The sequence below is a fragment of the Elaeis guineensis genome, chromosome 13 (genome assembly GCF_000442705.2).
Source record: "Elaeis guineensis isolate ETL-2024a chromosome 13, EG11, whole genome shotgun sequence".
Classification (NCBI taxonomy): Eukaryota; Viridiplantae; Streptophyta; class Magnoliopsida; order Arecales; family Arecaceae; genus Elaeis; species Elaeis guineensis.
The window spans coordinates 3796645-3822962 of record NC_026005.2 but is presented as its reverse complement, the minus strand read 5'-3'; the positions used below and the strand labels follow the sequence as shown (position 1 = coordinate 3822962).

Genomic DNA, 26318 nt, shown 5'->3' with positions numbered 1-26318 from the left:
CCAAACTCAAGCGAAACCCCCTTCTTCCCTTCATTTCATTTTTTTTGTTGCATCTATGGCACGATGAGAGGATGCATGTCCTCTCACCACATGTATCTTCCATCCCTCCCCTTATCCCCTTCAGATAGCTCTTTCTCATTGCCACCTCCTTTCTCCCTATCTCTCTGTACACTTTTCTCCTCTTGAGTGGCACAAACACCTCCAGTCGATACTTTGGATGGTGGGCTTGGGCCCCTTTCTACTATCACTGGTCGCTAAAAATTCTTGTAGTGCTCTCCTTCCTTGCTTTGTTGGCCATCTTGGATGCCACCCTCCTTTATGAGGCCATCTCCATCGCTTTGTCACTGTCATTCTCGAACTCGATTGGCACAGGTAGCAAGCACTAAGCTTGATAAATTTTTATAATTTCTTCTATTTTCATGTTTGCTGTATGTAAGAGGAGAGAGAATATGACAAGAGATAAAAGAAAAGATTGAGAACAGATTAATAGAGAGAAAGAGGTGGCCAAGCATGGCTCGGAGCGAGGAGAGGCATGGCTAGAGATGCCAAAATGGGCCAGCCAACCTAGCCCAGCCCAACCCACAAGGGCCTAAAATTTGATAGGCTCACCGGGCTAGGCCCAGCCAAAAAATGGGACAGCATATAACTGGCCCAGCCCAACCCTTTGACGGCCATGGGCTGGGCCGGACCAGCCTACCAAATCTAAAAAAAATATATAACCTTATGATCGGACTCGGAGGTGGTGGTGCTGGCAACGAGGAGGAAGAGGAGATGAGGGCAGAGATCGGATGTGGGAGGGCGTCGCCGCAGATGGATTTGAGAGCCCGAAGCTTGGAGGACGCATGAGACGAGATCGAGAGCTAGAGAGAGAGACCCCAAGGGATTAAGACGGCATCGACGACGAAGAGGAGGAGGGGAGGCAGAGATCGGGTGTGGGAGGGCATTATCGTGGTCGGATTTGAGAGCCTGGAGCTTGGAGGGGGTGTGAGACGAGATCGAGAACTCGAGAGAGAGAGAGACCCCAAGGGATTAAGGCGGCACTGGCGACAAGGAGGAGGAGGAGGCAAGAGGGAGAGGAGGGGAGATGGAGATCGAGCATGGAGGGCATCGCCACGGTCAGATCTAAGAGCCTGGAGCTTGGAGGGGGTGTGAGACGAGATCGAGAGCGAGAGAGACCCCAAGGGATTAAGAGATCATGGATTCGTGGTAGATCTGATAGTTTTGTTTTTATTAGTCCAACCGGACTAGCCCAGCCCAACCCATCTTAGCCCAAGCGGGCCAAAAAGCCCAATTATTATTTAGGCTAGTAATATAGCAGCCCAGCCCATCCCATTTTCAGGATTGGGCCGGACCGATCCTGTGGGCCAAGCCCATTTTGATACCTCTAGACATGGCCATATATTCGACAATCTCTCTCACTCCTCCTTTCTCCCTCTCTCGATCTACCATTTTCTCCTCTCCCTCTAGTTTTGAGTCAAAAAAATTTAGGGAGAGAAGGAGAATAGAAGAGAAGGCCATAGCTCTGATGGCCATCACAGCACTGCTGAAAGGAAGAATCTGATAAGACATTGCCAGAAAAGAGGAAGCTTTGGTTAAGCATGGCTTGGAGAGGGGAGAGGCATGGCTTTATATCCAGTGACCTCTCTCTCTCTCTTGATCTATACTCTTCTCCTTCTCCCTTTGGTTTTGAGTCAAGGGAGTTTAGGGAGAGAGAGAAGAAGAAGAGAAGGCCATGACTTCAATGGCTGTCGTGGTGCGAAATCCAATAAAAGATTACTTGAAAATAGGAATGTTTCAGAAATATCAGCGGTCGAGTGGCCAGAATGGCTATTGGAGGGCTGGAAAATGGTGGTCAAGATAGGCATGACCGAAGATAAAGATGATGGTCTCTTCTTTGCCTCCATTCTCTATTGTTTATTTTTTATGTCATTATTTCTTTATTTTTACTATTGACTTTCAATTTGTGCATGGGTTTTAATTTTTCGATAATTTAAAAAATATATTATTTTTATTTATTTTTCTTTTGCTGTAGTCTTCTCTTTTCCTTTTGTGCTCCACGTTGTTGCCGTTTTATATCGGAATTATGGAGTTGGATTTCTATTTTAGGATTTTGTGGAACTTTTATAAAAATGGAAACAACAAATGTTTGATAAATAGTAAAATAATAAGACAAAGGAAGGGAGGGATACGTGGCTATTTTTTTCCATTTTATGAGAGAGAGAAAGGGAGGGAGCTTGAAAGAACATGGTGAGAGGGATGGGGGCGGGGGGTGTTTTAATCTAGGTACCGAACCATTATGTCCCTTTTGTCTGTAAAATTTGGTGTGTTAAGTCTTTTATAGCTTTCTTACTGATTTTCTTTTTTTTTTTTTTTAGTTCAATGATTTGTTGTGAAGCTTTAGGTGTTGCAGGATGAGCGTCGGGAAGATTGCGTTGGAGGAAAAATGGCAATACCTAGAAATAGAGATTAGTTTATGAAGATATTGGAGGTATATAGTAGAAGAAATATATTGATCACTCTATTTGAAGTTATACAATTTTATGAGTACTTTGTCTTCCCTTAAAAAAAGATTTTTTTTTTTTTTAGTTTGAAGCCTTTGATTATAGCATAGATAAGAAATATAACAGATGATGGAAAATATATGCATCTTCTCCAGTTGTGTCTACATACCATGCCTACAGAGGCTTGAACCCTATAAAGAAGTATATTGTAGATTCAAGATGTCATTGGACCGAGCTATCTTGTCATTGGTAAGATTGAATTTAATATTTATACATATGCTTGGTATGGTATGTGATGTAAGGTCAAAGGTGCGCTTATGGTTCTTAGATTTTCCAAGGTAGCCTTTAGTTTATTCATTGCATTTTGCGGTCATGGATGAAATCAACAAAGCAAATTTTTAGGCTTTATACTTCCCATATTTGATAATATCAGTTTGCTTTCTTTTCCTCTTCCTTATCTCTTTAACTCAAATTAAATACCAAGTACTTTAAATTGAATTTATTGGAAGCATGCTTTTTGTTGCTATTCAGTGATAAATATTTATGGTAGACCTCGTAGTGCAATTATCTTGGTGCTCAATTAATTATATGTCATTGTTGATATCTATGATGCAATCTTTGAAAGCCAGGAAGTTTGAAAAAGCAAATATGGACTAATATGATACAATGAAGGAAGGAATTTCGTATGGACACAATTGCTAAGGTAACCATCCTTCCTTATAAGGTACAGTTTGCAGCTTCGTTCTCAATATGTTTTACTAGTAACTTGCAAAAAGCATTTAGATAACTTTGTCTTCTCCTCTTTCTTTGTCTTAATAAGTTCCTAACGGATTGCGCAGTAAATTGGTATGCCCTCTTTTGATATTTTTGCTCCAAATATAATTGTTTATATATAAGAATTGGATGTGCTTTCTTAATGCAGATTATAGTGACTTATGTTTTAGTATGGAAAATAGTAAATTCATGTTAATATTGGTTTACCAGAGTTGAACGGCTTATATTATTTTTTCCCTTTGAGGTCTTCAGATTATAGATTTATTTCATTTCTAAAAGATTCACAGTAAACTTATCAAAAAATTGATCGAAATCTATTACTTTTTTGTAGATTACTTTTTTTATTATTTGATGGTTCAAAAAATTTATTATTACCTTGAGGTTAATTTGATTTCGAAATTGACCAGCTTGAAAGTAATTCAATAATGATACAAATGTATTATAAATTTGATTTAAAAATTATAAATTTTTTACAATCTCAATAAATCTTTCAACAATAGAAATGATATTTAGGATGTAGACATATATATTTTTTTATATTAGAAAAAGATATGAGTTAAAACCCTCTATTTTTTAGAGGTGACTATGTACTTTTAGATTTTATCTATTCAGATATTTATTATATTTTACTATTTATTGAGTTATTGATAAACAAAAAATTATAATATTTTTATTTTTTATTTTTTAAAATTTATTAATTATATTATTTATTATTAGAATAAGTTAATTGAGTGATTTTTTTTATCATATTTTTATATAATTTTATTAATTGAGTGATATTTGCTCATATGACTTGATCGTGGAGTATTCGATCATTTAGATAATGCATCTCCTTTTATCATATTTAGCTTTCTAAATTAGTTTATATAGGTTTTTAAGTTAAGATAAAAATATTATTCTAAAAAATATAATATATATAATACTAGATAAATTTAAAAATAAAAAATATTATTTGATAAATTTTTTTAATAATTTTAGTTTCATAGTATGTCTACCTATAAATATATTAAAATTTAGGATTTTGAATCCCATACTTTAAAATGGCCTGAGGAATGCCCTAACCAGTAAAGCATGGTTCCAATTTATCTTAAAATTGGTTGATACATATATTTTTTTTTACCAAAAAAAAACATATATATAAATACCTAACACAAAACCCTTCCCGCTATCTATACAAATCTACGATACAATAAACGAGAGTCGAGCCCTCTTAAGACGCCACGTGTCGAGCTCGGATTGGTTTTTTAATAAAGCAGGGCACTATTTTATTTTGGTTTTTGGTTTTCTTCAAACCCTTCTCGAGCCCTAGTGAGCGCCAACCTCCTCGCCGCCACCGCCTTGCAGAGCCTCCCGAATGCCCACCTCTTCCCTACTCTCCTAGCCGTCACCCCCCGTTGGTCTCCGTCGTCGCCTTCCTCCCCATCATTACGGCGTCGGCCATCCCCTCTCCAATCTTCCTCAGGTGCGTTCTTTCCCACGGATTTCTTTAACACTGACCTCCTCTCTGCTCGCCTCGCCACCACCTCCCACCGGTCTCCGCCGTCATCTGCCTCCGCTTCCCACATCTCCGAAAAAGAAAAAGAAATCAAAGGTTTTTCTTTTTAATTTTTCCACCTTTCCTTTGTTTTCGTTGATTTTTTCTATATTCTTCCTTTGTTTTCGTTGTTTTTCGTCAGTGTGGGATTGTGTGAACTCGATTGAGGCTTCTGAGGAGGGAAAGAACAGGGGAAAAAGTGAAAGGTAAGACCTTTTCCCACATAGATTGATATATTTTTTTTTTTTTTCATTTCGAAGAAGATCTGTAGGGAAGGAGAGCACCTGAGGGAGATCGGAGGGGTTTCTTAGGTTCCGATTGTGGTTTTTTCTCAAGCATATGGGATTTTGTGCGAGTTGTGGCGGTGCGAGTTGGTCCCTTGAGGATTTGAGAGTGATAATTTGTGGGGTGTGGGGGATTTTTGATCGAAAGGAAGCATTCTTCTTTGGCTACAATCTAACTTTATTATAAAGAGTACGGTTTTGGCTCTATTCTTTTGAGCTTTAATAACGTCAGCCGCTTCTCCTTCCCGTCTCTAAAGGTCACTATGGCGGGCAAGAAGAGAAAGGAACAGCAGCAACAAACCCTACGTCACCGGGAGGCTCTCGATGCCGACGATTTCGTTGTCTCCAAGAAGCGTGCTCGCCCTCCGAAAGACGCCAACACCAGCGAGAAGACAAGGTCCGCAATCCCCTACTTCCTCTCTTTCCTTCTCTTTGTCGATATGTTTCTCTCTAACATCTCTTTTTTTTTTTTTTTTTTTTTTTTTTTGATTTCTTTCTCTACAGTTGATCTCTTCTGATCTTAGCTCCAAGATCCTAAAGGAAGCCCTCCAACAGCAAAAGGAAATCCTTCAAGAAGACGAAGAGCGGAACCCCACTCCCTTCTCCGCCGTCTCCGGCGACCCCTCCGCCGCGTTCGACAGCGACACGGAAGACGTTGATGGCTTCGATGGGTTCTCCGAGACACAGAGCCAGTATGATGTCGGCGAGGTAGGTTGGATTTCTTCTCCTTTTCTCCCGTTGTCGACACAGGATTTGGGTAAAGTTGAGTTTTTCTTTTTTTTCTTTTTTTCCCTTCTATTTCTTTAGGTCGAAATCGATGAGGAGGATGAGAAGGTTTTGGCGGCGTTCATGTCCAGTAGTGCTGGTCCCCAGCCAACACTGGCGGATCTCATCATTCAGAAGATCAAAGAAAAGGATGCCACGGTTACCGGTCGGTTCTCTCTTCCAATTTTTAGATCATTGTGATGTTCTAAATTAATGAATCTTGTCAAAACCAAAACTTCGTGTGCTATGTGAAAAAAACTGGAAACTTGTCTTATTTAAGATTTTCGCTTATGACCAGCTTTTTACTCCTATACTATTTGTTACTCAGGAATTTTTTGTTTCTTTGCAGGAATTATGAGGATTTGTTATTTAAAATTGTCATGTAGAAGAACCCATATTTAATTGTTGCTTTTGCTAAACTTCTTGTAAAGGCTTGCATACTCTGATAGCTACTCCTTGTTCATGCCATTTATTCTTCTATGCAACTTAGGATGACATAACAAAACCATCTTATTTTAGCTAGATAATATCCAACACCTTTTGCCTTGATGTTACACATCCAGCTTGTTTCAAAAATTCTGAACCTGGCTCTGGATTCTGTTTTTTTCTAAGGCTAAAACTGCAAATGGAAAATCATGACAGCATTGATCTGAATGCTGAAAATATTTATGCCAAGTTATTTCAATATTTAATTTTCTCTAATATTCAATTTTGGATCACGTTGCTTCAAAATCAGATAGTTGCAAGAAGCACGATGGAAACTGTGACTTGCTATTCCTTACAAACAATTTGTAATGTTTAAATAAGCAATGGCCATGGTTTTATCGTAGGCCCCTAAAACCTGTGAAATTATCCTGTATATGCTTGCAAGATTTTCAACTATCTTGTTATCATCCTCCTTTTTATTTTTTCTTGTACTTGTTGTTAGCTTGGTTAAATTATGTAAACTATTGAAACAGCAACGGCGACAATGAGGTGGAAAACATTATTATTGGAGTTGATCGTAGTATCCTTGCATCATCAGTCACTTGAATTACTATGTCTTTTGATGGATTAAAGGGCATAACATATTTTTGTTTTTATTATTCTCAATATTTTAAGTGGTTAAACTTATTTTTGTTGCCTTCTTTTTGGTCACAGAAGCACGACCCCTTCCTAAACTGGACAGTGGTGTCATAGACCTATACAGGGGGTATGTTGGCCATCTTTATTTTGATTAGCAATTCTCGTGTCTTATGTCATGGTTATAGTTTTATGATATTCCATGAATTGCAGGGTTGGCAAGCTGTTAAGTAGGTATACGAGTGGGAAAATTCCTAAGGCATTTAAACACATTCCAGCACTAGAATTTTGGGAAGATATATTATATCTAACAGAGCCAGAACATTGGTCTCCAAATGCAATGTATCAAGCAACAAGATTATTTGCTTCAAATTTGAGTGTGAAGAAAGTCCAGCATTTCTACAATCTTGTTCTACTCCCACGTGTGAGGGAGGACATCAAAAAGAATAAAAGACTGCATTTTGCTCTATATCAGTCACTGAAAAAGTCCCTCTATAAGCCAGCTGCCTTCTTCAAGGGAATTCTATTACCATTATGTCAGGTATGCAATCATTATTGTATGGCATCATCTCAATCATTATTCTTTATCACTTTTCCTATTTCATTTCCTTCTAGTGTTTTTACCCTTTTTTTTGTTTCTTTTCGAATCTAAGATTGTTCTAATCCTAGCAACTTGGCAGGACACTAGTTTCTAGGATGCAAGACAAATTTCTTTAAAAAAAATCAGGTGCTGTTTTTGTCATAAACTAAGAATTCTGTTTTCCCAATTTGCAGTCAGGGACATGCAATCTTCGAGAAGCAGTTATAATTGGAAGCATCATTCAAAAAGTTTCTATTCCTCCTCTTCATTCTAGGTAAGTTATATCCCTTGTGGTTTTAAATTTGCAATGTGGTAGGTAATCTTTGTTGATGGAATTTCTAAAATCTAAATACTGGTTGAGATATCTGACTGTAACTATGTGGACCCACAGTGCGGCTTTGATGAAGCTGGCAGAGATGGAATATTGTGGCACGACCAGGTAACTTGATTCTAACTTAATTATTTTACCTCCTTCAGATCAATTCTGATTATGTCTAGGAAAGTTCAGCTACCATCATTATAAATTGAACATATTGGGGCTGATTAATCATTTTATGATTTCCAAGTTTATGTTGCATTTTTCTAAACTTGATGAATATATAATAGGCTCAAGGTTGTTTAACACATGAATTATAGGTGAAAAAGTTAATTACACCTACTAATAAAACATGAGCAGTTGAAAATTGATATTCGTAACTTTAAAAACAATAAATTTCAGCGATATATTTTTGGCCATTTCTATGAGGATGAAATTAATAACTAAAGTTTATCAAGGCATCTGAATATGGACCTTTTTGTGGTATGCTAATGTTAGGCTAGGTGTAGGTTGTCATTTCTCTTTAATATCTTGATTATAAAAAATAGATGTAATTATAGAATGAGAATCACATTCCAATGGTATTGGTGGTAATTGTAAACACTAAAGTTATCTTGTAGAAAGAGATTTTAAATGCATGGTATCTTGTTATTATTTTAATAATATATCAAACTTATGCCATATGTGGTCATGACTGTCTATGCTTACTTCATGTTCACACCCCCTTTCTTTTTTCTTTTGTAATATTAAAGTACTTAGTAATGCTGCAGTGACATCTTTTTGCATGAGGTCTCATCCGAATGTTGATCAATATAACTTTTTAAAGTTTAATGAATTGACTCACCACCATGGTGAAGCTATTGGAAATTAAAATAAGGCAATTATATACGGTTGATGGTCAATGCCGATACAAGGGCTTGCTCATCATTTGCAAAGGGCGAGTTGTTTCCTTTATTGATGTATATTCATCTTTGAAGATGATGCCAGCAGTATATGATTAAGTAGACTATTTAGCTTTCTATTTGTAGGCCTTAAACCAAGAAGGTGGAAGGATTCTAGCTAAGGGATCCTTTCTAGACGAGAATAGCTGTCTGTTATCCGTCATACCATGGAATTTCAAACCATTGTTTTGGATTTTTCTTAGACTTAAAGTCCTTTAGTTTTCACATTCGTAAAAGTCACAAATCTTTCATGGAATTCTAAAGCATCCTATTGTAAGTTTTGTATGTCCCAATGAGAGGAACAATCATTGCTTTATCTAATACAACAAAGATTTTTCCAAGGAAAGGAAAAATTTTGTAGTTTCTTTCCTCTTGGTCAAGGCAACTCTTGTGGGACATGCGGCATTATTTAAGAGGGTGACATATGATCTATGAGAGATAGAAGATGATTTAAATTATCTTTCAGGGAACCATGCAAAGCAAGGGTTGAAGTACTGGTTCCATAGTGGGACCCTACCATTATACAAAACTATACCATACCAACACATGACATGCTGGGACAGCAATGATGTGTCAGTATGGACTAGTACCAAGGGGCTTACTGGTATGAGTTCTCTACCAGTATATTATTGTATCATTGGTGTAGATATCATCAGTCAGTACCATTTATGTATGCTGACAGTAACGGACAACTATAGTGGAGTCAAATTCAAGCACACAGCAAACATTACATGTGATGACCTTAACAGACTGCTATATTTGGTTTTGACTTTGCAATGTATATCTTTTTGCTGCTTGCAATATAATTCTATATAATAATGATTGCCCTATTATTTGTATTAGAGTTTGACATACTACATTTTCACTTTGGATTTTGCAGTTATTTCATCAAGCTATTTTTAGACAAGAAATATGCCTTGCCATACCGAGTGCTTGATGCTGTTGTTGCACATTTTATGAGGTTCCTTGAGGATGAAAGAATCATGCCCGTAATATGGCACCAATCACTTCTTGCATTTGTGCAAAGGTTATCAATCTGAACTCGCACATTAAGTTAACCACATCAGCGGAATCGGCTTCATATTGTAGTTTCCCTTTCTATGAATTTATAGTCAATTATTTGGTGATGGTTTTTGTTATAAATTTAATGCCTTGCATCTTCTGTTATAACTATAGTTGATTAATCCGACTCAGATACTTACATGTCCTTTTTTTTTATCATAAGAAATGTTAATTTTAATAATCTTGAGAGACAAGATGGCCAATACGGCCCAGGGCAAACCTAATTGGTCAAGTAAGCAAAATATTAAAGATGTAATCGACCAATACCATGAATACAATTAGTCTTGTTATGGCTTCATGGAAGCAGTTCTAACCCAAAGGGTCAAATTGGGCATATGTTATCTCAGATTTAGGTCTTTGAGGGAAGCTAAAATTATTATGAGATCCTCATCCTGTTGACACATTGTTAGGCAATCCTCATTGGTATTAATTGCTTTAGCCTGCTAATAGCATAAATTGATTTATATCTTGTTGACACATTGTCAAACAATAACAAAAGAGATTGTTTTTTTGTTGCATTGCTTTCACATTCAAACTCGTAGTTGCCATTTCAAATTTATTTTATATAGGATCTGATTTAATATGAAATAGTACCTACGCTAATAGAAAAGAAATTATTTTATGGCTCCTCGAACTTTCTGTTTTAGAGTGATTATGGTCTATCTTGGTATAACCTGTTAATATTTTTAAAATATTTTTACCAGTAGATTAATTTATGCTTACAATTGATCTTTCACAGGTACAAGAATGAATTGGAGAAGAAGGACAAGGATAATCTTGTTTGTCTAATTCAATACCAGAAACATCATTTGGTATGATGCCAATACTTGGTTTCAATAGTGGCCTTGAATTGCTTTTGTAGGGCATACTGTAAGTAGCTGATGTAATGATTTTTATCTACATAGGTTACTCCTGAAATCCGTAGAGAGCTTAAAAATAGCCGAAGTCGCGGTGAAAAGGAGGACGATGCCATGTCAATATATATCCTTTTCTCAAAATTTCAAAACAAACTCAAGTCAGCACTCAAGTTTACACAGATTATTGTAGATTATATTATTGCCCATATAGTTTCTAAATTTATCTTTATTTATTTATTTTTTACTCTATCTTTTGGTTTTTGGGTAAGATTATTTTTATATGTTCCTTATGGATAATGTAGTTTTGGTAGAATTGGAAGGTAATATTATACAATAATACCATTTAATCCTTCAAGATGTTGGAAGGTCTGATGGAAGGTTTGCTGAACCATGCTAAACAGACCGATTCGGGGCATACCAAACCCAGCTGGTCGGTTAAGGCATGATTTAATCCATTGGTTCAAGATGGAGAAAGAGAGAGGAAGAGAGAGAGAGAGAGAGAGAGTTCAACTCATCCATAGGGGGTCACCCTTATTTTGTTGAGGGCTTTCGCGCGCGCGCACACACACACTCTCTCTCTCTCTCTCTCTGTGGCTCTCCTTTTGTCGGTATGCCCTGGAGCAGCACGGTACGGATCCATAATGCACCAAACCAATTGCTGGCCAGTACACCCTGTGGCACCGGTTTCGCAAACCGTAATCTCTAATGTATGCGAGGTGAGCTATTTTAGGAAGTTATGCATTGATTCTATCATCCAAGTAGAAATTATCTTTAACATTAGATGCATTAGGTAAGGCTAATTTCTTCCTTGACATTATATGGAATACCTACTATTTAGTCATTGGCTACTGTTGATATTTCGGTGGGAGGCTGAGCAAGTTCAAATGACATGTCATAAATGCAATTGAAGATTTAATCAAGTGTTTAAATGACCTATATCAAATCTATCGTGAAGCAATTGGCAAAGGGTGTTTTTATTGGAAGCATAGATGACTATGTTCATTTGGTGAAGGAACAGTCTCAAACACGAGGCAAATGTTTTATTGATCTTTTTGAGGTGCATGTCTAGATGATTTGAAGCAGTGTGAAAGGGTTGTGACAGCTCAGCAGTGTGAAAGGGTTGTGACAGCTCAGTAAGGTGGATGACTAGGTGGTTGTTACTATTCAGGAGAGGGGCATTTCTACTAATTGGAGTTATCTATTAATTCATAAATAATTCTTAGGACCTTTTTCCTCTGGTCGGAAATCAAAAAGATTGGCTTGGTTGTAATCTCTTTTCTGGAAGGAATTGCATGACATGCATCAAAGGTGTATGCTTGTAGTGTCCATAAGGTCTCTGATTGGTTCCTACAATTGGAAAATGGAGCAGGTTTGACTTGTTTCTGAATTCATTAATAGCGGTCTGCATCCAATGCAGAAAAAGTCCTATCTATGTACAATGCAGAAAATAAAATATAATTAAAAACAATGCAGAAAATAAAATTAAAAACAATTGGGAGAAGGAAAAATAGCAAAAAAATGGTAACACTTATGATTAATGCGATCCATGGTTTTATCTATGTACAGAATTTGTCTGATAATGTGCTGAACTTTCCTTGCTTTGGATTATATAAAATTTCTAGAAAATTTTATCCATTTTGTTTTGATGTACATGAATATTCTCTGGCATCCAAAATTTCTTTTTGCTATTTGAATCCAGAACTGATTGCAACTCTTCTTTGAATTATTTTATCATGTTTCCTTGACGTGATTTACCTTCTGTTTCCATTATCAATAAACCAATTGAGGAAGATAGGTGGAATTTCCCAGAAGTTCCTATGGAGGAGGATTAAATGGTTAGGTCCGCTTTTGGCTATCATTTGAGCATTTTGTCACTTGTTTTTTTTTTTTGTTTTTTTTGTTTTTTTTTTTTGTTTTTGTTTTTGTTTTTTGAATCAATTCATGCTTGGTATTCGTTAATACTCTTTGTTCTTTCATTGTTCGATATCGCAGATGGTACGTGTCCAATATTTTGAGCTCATTTGGACTGCTGCAAAGGGAAATAGTTTGATAACTTGCACTTGGCCGTTGATGGTGATTCTGTTTGTGGACTTACAAATACAGGCATATGCAAGTTAAAGCAAATTTTCATGGGATCCATGCTGTGACCGGCCATTCTTTTTTTTTTCTTAAATGTAATGATGTTCATGTTGTTGCGCTCTCCCATCATAAATTAATGCTTGTTTTTATTTATTTATAATGAAGGGCTTATTGAGAATGAAATTGCTGAGGAGTTTACCCGGACCCTTAATTTAGGCGTGCATTCATTTGTGAGATTAGTGATGCCACATGTAATTATAAAGCCAATTCTATACTCAATTTCCATTATTCTTGGTTTTTGTAGTTTGGGCATTCTCCTAGCTGGCTCCAGCCCGCTGGCATTCCTGCTTGTCAAGACTGCAATAGTTTCTGACCTTATAATCCCAAAATATTACCGCATTATACTTCACTTTCTAGGTAGGCGATCATGTAGTATCTCTCCAAACTTTGCCTTTAAGACTGATGGTCACGATATGATGGATTGTAAGCTGAATCTTGCTTGTGTATTGTGTATCCCATATCTGTAGGAGAATTGGTTTAGTTTTTCTTAATAATTTGGAGCAAGTTTGGGTATTCCCCTTTTCTTTATCTCCTCATTTTACCATAGTTTTATCATTGTCATGAGGCATCACACCGGCTTACCACCCGAAGGCTCACAATAAAACTTTAGACAAAGTATTTAGGTTTGTGAGCTAACATGCTGGTTTGTCAGTGAGATCCTCAGATTTATGAGCAGACAAGTCCTGTTTTATTTTGACTTTCAAGAAAAATTCAAGTATCAAAACTTTGCCAAAAAGCCAACAGAATCTACCTATCACGAATAATGCAATATGTTGTCTAATCGATGTCTTTTTTATTTATTCGTGGTTGGCGTGGATTCTTTCAAGGCCTTGCGCTGTCACTGGTCCATATCGTGAAGCTTTCTCCACTCAAATTCGCTAATTTATAATTAAAACCTCTTAATATTCATGCCCATGGCTCCACCATAACACCAGTCTCTAATGCAATCAGGCTGTTTAATAGCAACGGCCCTGTCTTAAATTTCTTGTCCAAAATATATGGTGGAAATGCTATCTATATGGCATTCAAATTCCCAGTCCATTCCTCACATTATTATGGACTTGCCCTTTTGGGTGGCCCAAAACAAATGGGTCTTCCAGTGTCAGTCCGTGCTCTTTTGAGAAATTGTTTGTGCACCATAGGCCATGTAAAAAATCCAATGTGGAGTACACCATCTCATCCAATTGATCCACATAGTTACCACCTTCCAATGCGGCAAGTCGGTTTTTTCATTTAAAAATTTTATATGACAAAAATATCTGTGTTTTAAAAAAAATTATGACATAACATAGCCCAAAATGTTATAATATAGCCTCAGATATCATAATATGAGAGGGGTATTTTTATCCAACTATTTTCTAATGCACATTTAATGCCTTCAGATCGATTTTTTCATTTGAAAATTTTGAATGACGAAAATATCTCTGTTCCTTAAAAAAAAATTGTGACATTTTGTGCATATTATAAATGCAGGATGTTATAATATGGATATAGAATATCATAATTTTTTCAAAAAACAGAAGTATTTTCATCATATAAAATTTTTAAATGAAAAAGTCGACCTACAGATATTAAATGCTTGAAAAAATGATGACTACGTAAATCAATCAGATGAAATGGTGTACTTAACGTCAGATTTTCTATACCATCTACGGTGCACAAAGAATTTCATATGCTCTTTTTCTCTCCAAACAGTGCTAAGGGTGGGTTTCATCACGACCATTACTTGATTACTTGATTGCCCTTCTTTAATCCATACAGTATCTCACAAGATCAGAGATGTGAGATAAAGGTGATTTTGAGAAATTAAAAAGAAATATAATTCATATCCTCATCATGAATAAGAACGGGAAAAAGGAAAAACTGCATGTACTCCAGGGCTTTTGATGTATTAGGTCTTCAAATTAATGATGTAGGCTGGGAAATCCCTTTCATTGCTCAATCCCATTGTTAAAACAAAGTAGTGCTTCCCTGGTGGTCCCTTTTCTTACCAATTAAAGGTTTTGGGTTGGAATCAGCATGTTTGGGAGTAGTCCCACGTGAGATGGAAACTCCAGTCTGATCCATCTTTTAGTTTAGGTTTTTGGATTGAACTTTGACTTAAAAACATAGCCCAGGTCCTGCCAGATAAAATGGGAATAGGCTTGAACCAGACTTGACACGGCCAAATCGACCTAGAAAAAAAAGGAGTTAAAACATAACATAGTAATAAAAAAAAAATAATAATTATGTCATCACATCCCGGCCAATAGTTAAGAACCATGGATCCATTAATCAGAGATCGTGTGACGTCAACAAAGATAGGCCGAGAAATGGTGACTTTAGGGAAGGGTGAGAACTGCCAAGAACTTGGGGACCTTGCCGGTATTATGATAAACGGATCGAGTTCCTGGAGCAGGTCCAATGGACCACGCTAAATCCCACGGTGGATAACACGCCACATTACCTCTTATATTTCACCAATTTCCGATTGCGCGTTATTCACCGTCCAGATGCTCCAAGATTTGCCCGGGTCCACTTGGACCTGGACCGTGCAGTAATTTCCCCCCCACGGGCAAGTTTAGCGCGCACCAAGAACCAGGCGGCAAACAGTGATCCATTCGGAGCATCCGCATGCCCCGTGGACATGATCGCGGCCATCAGCGCTTTAGATATGCTGACCAGATGGACAAAAACGGACGGACCCAAGTCGGCTTTAAACACCCCGATCCCGAATGCTGCTGAGAGTGCCGCCTCGCCTCTGCTCCTCTGCGCTCCTCCTCACCGTCTCGAGAGCGGACGGAAGTCTTCGCCCGATGTCGTCGTCGTCGCCACCATCGCCATCGCCATCGCCATCGCCGTCGCCGTCGCCGTCGCCGTCGCCGTCGCCGTCGCCGTACACCACGCTGAAAGAACGGGCGACCTGCAAGCGCGAGATAAAGAAGAGCAAGTTTATCGCCATCGCCGCCCCCATCTCCGACGAGCACTCCGCCCACTCCTTCCTCTCTGAGGTTCCCTTCCTGCTCTTTGCTTTTGTTCTTTTGATCTTTTCATCATATAATTCGAATATTATCATTTTCTTCGATACTAGGGTTGGATTTTTCATAAATGTCAAAGGTACCAAAATGAGAGTTGTTTAACTCGTTAATGGAATTTTTTTATCATTTGCTTTTAATGTTTAGGTTGGATCTGTATGGATTATATGTACTCATCTGGTAGATATCTCTGTGTTGTAATTTTATCGGCCATTTTATGGTTATTTGGAATGATCGTTCTTCTGATGGTTAACTGTCCCGGTTGATTGTAATTTTTTGTTAGTTGTGTTGGAACCGAATTGGCTATATTATATTTTGGTATTTATTATATATTTGTAATTTCAGTATTTGATGCTGATTGACTGGTAGATTAGGAACAATCACTTTTATAAAATTTCTGTTGCTATAGAGAAATCAATGGATGTGAAATTTTGCTATTTAAATTCAGAAGGCTGGCATGATATGTTATCAAATAAATAATGGGCATCACGTTAGATTATGAGTTGGTGCTTTCAGATAGTTTTGCAGCTAAAATGAACTCATGAAAGATTTGGTTGGATGGTTCGATATAACAGTGATGTTGTCACATTTAACATAGCTTCAGGAACAGAAAAAAATGTTCGAACAGAACCATGACACAGCCCTGGTTTCTCCGCAATATAGCATCCGAGATTGCAGAAGTAGCAATGCTGATTGCTGATAAACAGTTCAAACATCTGACATTATAGTATTTGGCAAATTCTGTCATGAAGACTAAGGTGGAATTTCTCTGTGTAAGCACATAGACAGTAAGAAAGAAGAGAAGCTAAATTTATAAGTTATATGAAACTATGTAATTATCTAAAGATGCTGAAAATAATTTGATAGGTTACTTAAAATAAATTTTGATTATGAAGGTAACTGTCAGAACCTATTCATTCTACCAAATGATATATTAACTTAGTTTGTAAAAATCATCTGTGGTCCATATTGATATGCTTGTTACTAAATTTATACTTATTTTAAATGCCTTTTCTTTCTTTTTTTTTACTAGAGTAGCAGTCATAGTGCCCACTCACGGCATCCATATACTCCAAGGGATCAGTCTGACCGTTAGTGACTGTTGGTGTCGCCACACCTATAAGTGCAGGCTATGTCTATATGTTAATATACTATTGGCATTGAATGGCTAAGGTGTTGTTGTAGAAGCAATAACTTTAGGTAGTAGGGTCATTGTTGGCTTTTTAGAAGATGAAACAGCTTCAGAGTAAATATTGGATGTACAAAGGCAAATTTTTTGCCATTATTATGATAGGTTTATGGAACTCTTTGCCTCATGTTAGTGGTCCATATGTCTTTCCATTTGAATTGTATTAAGCTCCACCATGATAGCCCTTATGCATGATAGTGTCTTTTATAGGATCTAGATCTATAATCATCATGCTGAAACTTCTCGTTTCCTCTATCTTACCTCCCATTTATTTCTGAATTATAGGTATAAATTGCTGGCCATTTCCTTTGTCTCACGTCTCATTTAGCATCTGAATTATAAGTGTAAGTATTGTGCGAGCCTAGGTAAAACAGCTCCTGCATTGGAAAACTTGTTATAAGTCACAGTATGAGGATAAGGCGCTGAGAGGTTCCTGATAACTTAGTTTGATTAGGTTATGCCTAAGCATCATGACCAATATCCTCAGTATGATGGTCAAGTTCTATTAAGGAAATGCTCTTTGTGTCTTGTTGGGTCTATGCATAAGCAACACCATCATCATTATCATGTCTAGTGGCCCTATCACTATCAATGTGAGGGTATGAGAGTATCATTCTCATCATCACTTATTAGCATGCCATTCTTAGCAATTAGAATAGAAATGCTTGGCTCTAGAACTACAATAGCTCCCTTCCCCTGTGTTAATAACATAGCATCATTCTATTGAAATTGATATAATTATCTTTGACATAAGTGGAAGATTGGGACCATAAGTCCATGACCCTCAGACATTATTCTTTAGTTCTTGAGGATGCCAATTTTGATTGCATTATGTTTTGACCAATTGAATTTTCATTTAGTTTATGTTGCATTAATGTTTTATTAGTAGCTGTCCTTCTGTCTCTTTTTTTGCAATGTGTCCCTTCCCAATAGCAAAATAAATTCTAAATACAAAAGCTTGTACTACACTTTGTGGGACAGTTAATTGCTGAAAAAACATATTTAAATTGTGGACATGACCACCACATTTGCAAGTCACTAGTTATGAAATCAACTAGTCAAACCTATTTATGGCCTCCTCAACACTGCCCATTTGTTTAACATAAGCATGGATAAGAAAGGGATTAGTAGAAAATTTACTTTTTATGAATGCAAATTGATGGGTCAATGATAGCCTTAAGTATCTTTTTTTTTTTTTTTAAATCAAGAAAAACGTTTTGGATACTTCTTGGATACACCCAAGATACTTATTTGATACGCCCAACCGTGAGTGAGGGAGGATATTATTTTATCCGTTGATTATTTAATTCTTGTTTTCCTCTTCTTTTTCATGGATGTTGTTAACCATTTAATGATGAATTACTGATTTAGGAGTTTGTGATGTTGATATTAACATATGAAGTATGGATGCTTGTCCATGGATTTAGTGATGAATAAATGATAAATTTTACGGATGTTGGTGCTATTGTGTAAAGTATAAACTATGTTATTTCAAAATTTGTCATATTATGATATATGTATCAAGTTGTATTTGTATCTTGTGACCATAAATATGTTTCATAAGTAGGCTGCTTTCATTAATTTTAAAAGATTTTTCAAGTTAAGCTTCCTCAAATGCTTTTGTAAAAGGACCACATGTATTTAGTGTAATGCAACTTAAGGCACCTAGTCACACTAGACGATGACTCTTCATATTTGCTTCACAATTAGTACAAGCATCCAACAATTGTTATGTATAAACATTGAGGTTCTTAAGTTTTATAACTTGATTTTATTCTAGTTCAAATACAAAAAAGGAAAAGGCAGGTAACTTTTATTCTAATAGTCAATAAAAGTGGTTATATTTTCCAACTTTGAGTTCTTATAATAACCCTAGTTAGATATCTCCTTTAGAGGTTTAAATAATGCTGAACTTCTATAAGTGAGGATCCTAACATGCTGGACCTAGAGGAGTCGGGGGGAGAAATTCTGCTTAAGTTGGGATTTCCATGATTTTGTGCATATTAAGAGCTCCCCATCCTTCAAAATCTAAATCCACATTGATTTGTTGGTCATAGTAAAACTTAAGCTTATCTAGATTGAGAATGTAAATACCAAAAAGATTTCATGAGGAAGACATACAAGCACATAATCCATGCTAAAAGTTTTTAAAATTTATCCTATATCTTAAATACATGAGTAACCACATACATTTGCACGTTCTTTGTAACTAGTTGTCGTAGAAGCATGAATTGTGTAAGTACAAACTATCAAGCATTAATAATATTGATTATTAAATGCACTTCCACTGTTGTCAGATAGTTGCTTATTTTTCAAATATGTATGCCATATTGGAAGTCCCTAATTTTGATTTCTCATACATGTTAACCAGAAAAAGAAAGAAAATTTACTTTCTAAAATGTTTTTGAAGCATAAGAATGTCATCCAGCATTGTGTTTCTTGTTCATATGTTGCAAGGGAAGACTTCCATATTTATCAGAACTTATACACGAAAAATAATAAGGAAATCAGAATTCAATCTTTCTTAACCTTCTATAAAAAATATTTTGAATCTTGCAGTTGCCCAAAAGAGATGATTATTTTTGTTTTTTTCTTTCTTATTAGTTAAGCCTGGTCATGGGAATACAGAAATGTCAAAATGGATTTAAAGGTTTTGGTGGTACTTTACTTTAGGATACTTACATTCCTATATTTGTGGAACAGGAAATATGAGTTTTGTAGTGTTGGGATGAGCCTCAAGTCTGATCATCTTGTGACTCACTCTGGAAACTGTACTATGTAATAAGTTTGTATATGAGATACTTTACAGAAGAGGTATATTTAAACAAATCAACAGTCACATGCACAAAAAAATAGAAAATATTGAAATGATAAACAGAATGTACAATATTCATAAATTGATTAGCAAACACATATATGCTAACATGTGTGCTACATGGTTGGGCTTGAAGACTTTGGGTTCTTAATTCTTCTCCTTAAACCTTTGGCCCCATCCAAGTAGTCCTTTTCAAAGAAACATTTTGCTTTCTATCATGTCACCTCACCAAGATCTCCTTTGCCGAGGGATAAAACAAATCCGATAGGCAAGTTTTTAAATCCCATAAGATCGGGTCATCCTGGTTTTTCCATGGTATAGGACATACAGCCGTCCCACCTTGTCTTGATACTTGGATAGGGATGTCTCAGCTCACGCCGATCAGGATGATAGGACAATGATGGGACAGTTCCTTCCCGACACATGGGATGGCCCCCCATCCCGGCATCCTGCTGGTTGTCCCACAGGGATTGGGAACCATGATTATAGGTGCATTTTCTAGTGTCTGTTTTCTAGTTATTACAATCATGCGATTGATGGACTACCTTTATGGTGTATACTCCTTGATGTATGTTACATGAAGCTTCTAAAAATATATGATTTCAAATATTGGATATAGTTGAATCTTTGAAAGACTTGCAAATTTTGAATCTAATCTTGAAATGATACCAAGGATCTTGATTATCAGCTACTTATAAGATCTTTTGTTGTCCAACTCAAATAACAGATGAGAAACACCAAAATGAGACCAATAAGTTTGTTGGTTGACAAAATCAATTAGCTTTTGGCTAAACTTCTCAAAAATGCTGATGCTTGACTGAAAACTGGAATTGGTGGGCTTCCGATATATTTTGGATGAAACTACTCCATCATGGTTGAAATATAGAAGTTTTGTGCAATTCTTAACACACTTCGCCCTCTTCTTTCATTTTTTTTGGTTCAAGTATCTATTTGTTTGTCTTCTCTTATGACATAAGTCATCAATTTCTTGCAGGAAACTATGTAGAAGCCAAACTTAGATTCTCTCCATACCCATGCATATTTTTATGCATTGTACATCAATGTTCAACTGGAGAGTTTTATGTTTCCTCTCTGCTTTCATGTGCAAGATGTGAATATAGATTTGATTGGACAAAAGGTATAGAGTTGAAATACTTTTTGGGTTCTTGCATGATCATGTAAATGATAGTCAGACCTTAGAATGTCTAGGAGATGCTTGCCTTGATCATCATGCATGCAAATGTGCATATGTGTATGTAGCGTGCATTCACACATATGCGTGTATGAGAGAGGGAGGGAGGGAGGGAGGGAGAGAGAGAGAGGGACATTCAGATGTAAAGATCTTTACCATTGATTGCATCCTGCAGCACAAAATTGTTTGTAGAAAAATAAGATTATATGCCTCCTATGCATGCTTCGATTAGGCACAAAAATGGATATTTGCTAGCCATTCTGGTGTGTTATAATGCATGATAGGACCTGTAAATTCAGCATCCATACTGTTAGTCATGATATATGTGTCTTAAAACTCGTAAGAACCAAACTTCAATATGTCAGGATGCTTCATATGGAATCAAGCCACAATTTGATGAAAATTAGCTATTAGTATACTCTTCCAGAAGTGGAGAATGACTGATCTTCCCCTTGGGATATTTGAGCCTCTATGTTTATCCTCTCCTCAAGAGCCCATTGCATTGTTCTTCTTTTGTGATGTAACATCTAGAATTATTTATCCAATAAGTCAATATTTATGCCTAGAATCTTAAAAAAAATTGGCCGGTGGACATTTATCCCTTTGTTTGACTTGATGAAATGTCAGGTAATTACTGATTGGAGCTTAGTTATGGTTGTTGCATTTTATGAGTGAATTGTTGGCTCTTATAATTCTACAAATATCAAGGGAAGGATTATTGTGTAATTTTTTGATTGGCTTTGTTTTGATTTTATGAACTTAGGTCCAAGATCCTCGAGCTACTCATAATTGCTGGGCCTACAAGGTGACTGTTCGCCCTTCTCTTATGGCCCACAGAAGTGTATGTGCTTCAACAGTTTCTTATGATGCTTTTTAAACAACATGCTTATTCATGCAGCTTGGAGATCGATATCGGCATAATGATGATGGAGAACCATCAGGTACAGCTGGAAAACCGATATATTCAGCCATTGTCTCTTCTGGAATTGATATGGTGATGGTGGTTGTGATCAGGTGATCATTTCTCTCTAGTCTATGTTGATCTAAAGATAATGTTTACTTTTCTCTTGAAACCTAGCATTCTATCAATGATTCTGTTTAAAGCGATAGGAAGGCATGAGCTGTTATTTATTGATTCTACAATCTAGAAATAGATGATTTAATTTAAGTATGGATGTGTTGTGATGATTATCAATATTAAATTAAATCTATACTTGCTGCATCTTATAAGTTCTTTTAGTGTAACGACTTCTCATATGGTAAATTATGCATGGTATCCGTATACCTTCAAATGTTATCGAACTTGTTGTCTTGCACTCCCGTGATCAAGGTTTACCGTACTAGTCAGTAATGTACCATCCCGCATGTGCCATATACTGTATTAGTATTGAACCGGTATGTAGTCTCGTATCAGACCGATACCTGGTATACCTCGCTATCTCGTATTGTATCTATATCGACACTATAATAGGATGGTACCGACGGTTCGATACTGAGATGGCGAACCTTATTGGTGAAGATATTTAGAAATCGTGTGCTATTTTTTTATGCCTACTATTGTAATATATGTGCCCATGAACTGAATTCTTCCTTTTAGTTGGTAACCTCTAACATTCACATGTAGGTATTTTGGAGGTATAGAGCTGGGAACTGGAGGATTAGTCAGGGCCTACGCTGGTGTTGCTTCAGAATGCCTCAAAGGTGCTGCAACTTGTGTAGTGAAACCCAAAGTAAGGTGCTATGCCCTTATCTCTGTTTTGTTTATTTGCTTTTATAAACTAAAAAAGGAAGCTAGAATAGATTAATTTCACCGATCAATTTATCATTTTTCTCGTGATAACTCCTTATAATATCCGGCCATATGTCTAAACCTAAATACTAATTTCAGGCTCCAATTGGTATGGAGATTCCATTTGATTTGTTGGGTGTAGTGTATAATCAGGTATGCTTTTAACCACTGTAGATTGTTAATTTGTTATCATATTTTGTGAGACAGAGCTAATGTGGATTCTTGTATGTATCTAATGTGACATATTAAGACATCAAATAGCTTATCTATTCGATATTTTGATCAGCTATCATGCTTCCCTAAATGCACTGTTGCATGGCTGCATTATTTATTTTTTCACATGCAAGATGGCTGAGGTCTAGTACTATCTATATATTTAGTTACACATAGACTTTTGTCATAAATTCTGTCATTCCTGAGTATATTGATTTTGGGATGTACATACTATAATCTTCATAGCAGTTTCCATCCTCCATAAATTGAGAAACTTTCACTTTCTTATGACACCTATGATTCTGAAAATACCCAGCAAGAAAGCAATGAATTGAAGAGCTCCTGTGCTATCCCAGGTCATATTTTGGAGACATGAGGCAGCAGCGAGCATGGGAATTTTTTTAGAAAAATTAATGTTTTACCGAACATATTATCTCAGACATCGTTATTTTATGATTTTGCTGTTTGGACGTGTAATAATAGGAAAGAAAGCAATATGTGTCAGTTAAGTAGTAGTTAGCTGGTAGTATTTAAAGATAGTTTGGAAGCTTAAAGGTGGGTATGAGGTATGATAATGGGATCTTGAACCTGAAGTTGTTGCAATACCCAATATGGAAGGTTCTCAGTTCTCACAACAAGTCATTAGCTTGTGTTTGTGGTTTCAATTCTGCAAGATACTCTGGCTTTTAAAACTAAGTATTCTATTATAGGCTCGTCGAGATAATGAATCAGCTAATTAATAAGCCTTGCATATGCACTGTCTCTATATCATGGTGTCTCTGTTTGTTGTTTCATTATTACAAAACAATTAAAACTTTAATACCAGGTAGCTTCATATGGACTCACTAAAATAAGGTAAGTTCTATTTGGAGGCTTCCATTGTCAATGGAATGTTGCATACTAGCTTTATCTTTGTAAACATTATGCAATTAGAATTTATCAACTTATGATTGACATTATTTTAAGGGTGTGATCTTTATAATCAAAATAGTGCATGCCATTTGTAAAATGTTGACCATCGTTGGACTTTGTAATAATTACCTGAAGGGAAAACATCTTAGTACTGTGTGCTAAGAAAATGATGATATCTGTCTTGTATACAATCATGGCTAAGTGCACTTTGTCATACAGACTAGACATGAAGTGGTTAGATTAAATGGGACAGAAATAGCGGAAATCAGTAAATTTTAACTGAATGGAAGTCCACTCTTACTGTTGTACTCAACTATGCATGAATTCCTGTTGAGAATCCTTTTAGATCAAGTTCTATCTGTTTTAGTTGCTTGGGCTCTTCCTTCAATGCAAGTGGGCAACTGTTTGTATCTATCATATACATATGGCTTAAGTTGATGTGCCAATGTTGATACAATTGTTGTATGTATTTGGATTACGATTGCTATGTACAGAAAACAATCATATAATCCATCAGTATAATATGACATTTAGTGTCATTGGATTTTTTTTTTTTAATAAATTTAAAGTTTCTTATGTATTGGTAGGGCCCAAAAAAGCACTTACAATTTCTTTGAACTGCATGGTTTGTAACAGCTGAAGCATTTTGAAGTTGAGGACATCAAGCAGGACTATGATACTGGTAAAGATGGTATCACTATGGTTACCTTTAAAGTAGAACATGACAAAATTGACAGCCTGGAGAATGCAATTAACTCTATTTGTAGCCGAAAAATTGAGTTCTATAAACATTAACACAGATTTTGTTGGTAAGTGTTTTTCTTGTTTTGTTTCCATTTTTTTTTTGGGCAGGGGAGTTGGGGTTGGGGGTGGAGAGGGGGGGAGGGGAAGGGGGGATGCTGTGTTGGGTTGTTGGGTGAGTAAGATGATGACGAGTGTTTAGCAGCAACCATGTTTGGTTTAGTGAGCAAAGCAGTTTATGTGAGTAGCCTGAATGATTTATTCACCTTCAATAGTACCATTCCTCTCCCATCAGATTCATCTTCATCTTCAGCAGACATGATCTTTTTTTTCTTTTTTTATTAATGATCTTCAGTGGATGTGTATACAGACTGTGATATGGGCCTCAGAGAAGTAGTATATTATGCAAATCCATATGAATCTGATCAGTTTTAGCTATAATCCTATTTTTTGACTTATTGAATGTTAATAAACATTAGTGTTTGGTTGGGGGGATTTGGAGTCTCAAATTGAAATGGGAATGGGTGATTCTCATTCTAACCGTTTGGTTGGAAGGACTCTCATTCCGATTCCGATTCCGGAGTGGAATGGAAATAATCTAATCTATCTAAAACTCAATCTCTACTCTTCTCTAAAGATTCAAATTTTCATTTCGATTTCAATTCCGGTCACGAACCAAAAACTTCAGGAGATTTGGCCATTCCAATGCCGATATTGATTCCAAACCAAACACCCTAATATCATTGCTTTAATCTGGATATTACTGAAATAGTGTTAATCTATGTTAATTTGCATGTTTGGTGCTAGAACAGAAGATAGAAATATGCATGGTAAAGAGCTTATGAAAATATAGGCATGCTTATGAAGGCCTTTTCCTGAAGACTAATGATGAACAAACTGGGAAGGAATCCTCAGCCGTTTTAAGGTCGGACTCGTTATGGAAACTGATGGAAGTTTTCTAGGTTTAAGAAACAGGAGCATGTGGAAGACCTGTCCAAATAAGCTTGAATTGAAAAGGTTGGATGTCTGTTGTTTAGATTTTCTAGTACTCGAATGTCCTTTTAGAATCAAGATATGCTGGTGGGTGGATGTGGAGTCGTATACTCTAAGCTCTTGGTTGCAAGTTTCCTCCTTTCCCCCTTTTGTTGCTGCATTAGCAACCCTCTCAAGTGTGACGTCTGAATTCAGGACGTGCGAGGTGAGCTATTTGTAGTATTTGTAGACTTTGGTTGAATTCCTGACAATAAATTAATTAACCTTTTGGCCCTAGCTTTCAACTTTGGATTCATATGATGAAAACTATTGGCCGAACGGCCTATTCAACTGTTTCCGTCAAGGTAAGATCACAATGGTTGGTGCTTATATTGTTAGATTTGCCATCTCACTTCTCATTATTTGTATGTGTTGGTACGCTCTTCCTAAGCATAATTGTTGTCTTTCATATCATTCACGTACCATTCTACCAATTACCTGGATTTGCTTGATCTTATCGGTCAACTAAATTAATACCATGTCTTCAGCATTCAAAATGCGTGTTACAAATTCTTGAAGGTTCTGATCGTGAGATTCTCCTACCCCCCTCCCCCCCCCCTCTGGCTCTAGTTATGTGCCTGAAGTGCTTGTTCTGTACAATGCAAT

General features: G+C 36.5%; 3 protein-coding genes across 3 annotated transcripts in view; all 3 read left to right on the top strand.

The window, feature by feature from the left end:
• Nucleotides 1-24713, top strand: part of LOC140853451 (uncharacterized) — a 48724-nt gene extending 24011 nt beyond the window's left edge. Inside the window, exon 7 of the mRNA XM_073248139.1 lies at nt 24576-24713. The gene's annotated coding sequence lies outside the window, so the exon portion shown is untranslated. The remainder of the gene's footprint in view (nt 1-24575) is intronic.
• On the top strand, nt 4581-12938 carry LOC140850832 (bystin-like). The gene is given in 15 exon segments (XM_073247882.1): nt 4581-4737; nt 4952-5015; nt 5351-5465; nt 5468-5490; nt 5598-5801; nt 5901-6024; nt 6999-7050; nt 7134-7461; nt 7695-7774; nt 7892-7939; nt 9638-9784; nt 10559-10631; nt 10725-10800; nt 12432-12511; nt 12669-12938. Coding segments are annotated over 12 exon segments (1341 nt in total). The 5' UTR covers nt 4581-4737; nt 4952-5015; nt 5351-5356; the 3' UTR covers nt 12509-12511; nt 12669-12938.
• On the top strand, nt 15488-24986 carry LOC105060588 (uncharacterized). Its single transcript, XM_010944368.4, has 6 exons — nt 15488-15805; nt 21789-21830; nt 21924-22039; nt 22650-22755; nt 22914-22967; nt 24576-24986. Exons 1-6 carry the CDS (start codon nt 15530-15532, stop codon nt 24732-24734), a joined length of 753 nt encoding a protein of 250 aa, XP_010942670.1. The 5' UTR covers nt 15488-15529; the 3' UTR covers nt 24735-24986.
• Nucleotides 24987-26318: the final 1332 nt, after the last annotated feature.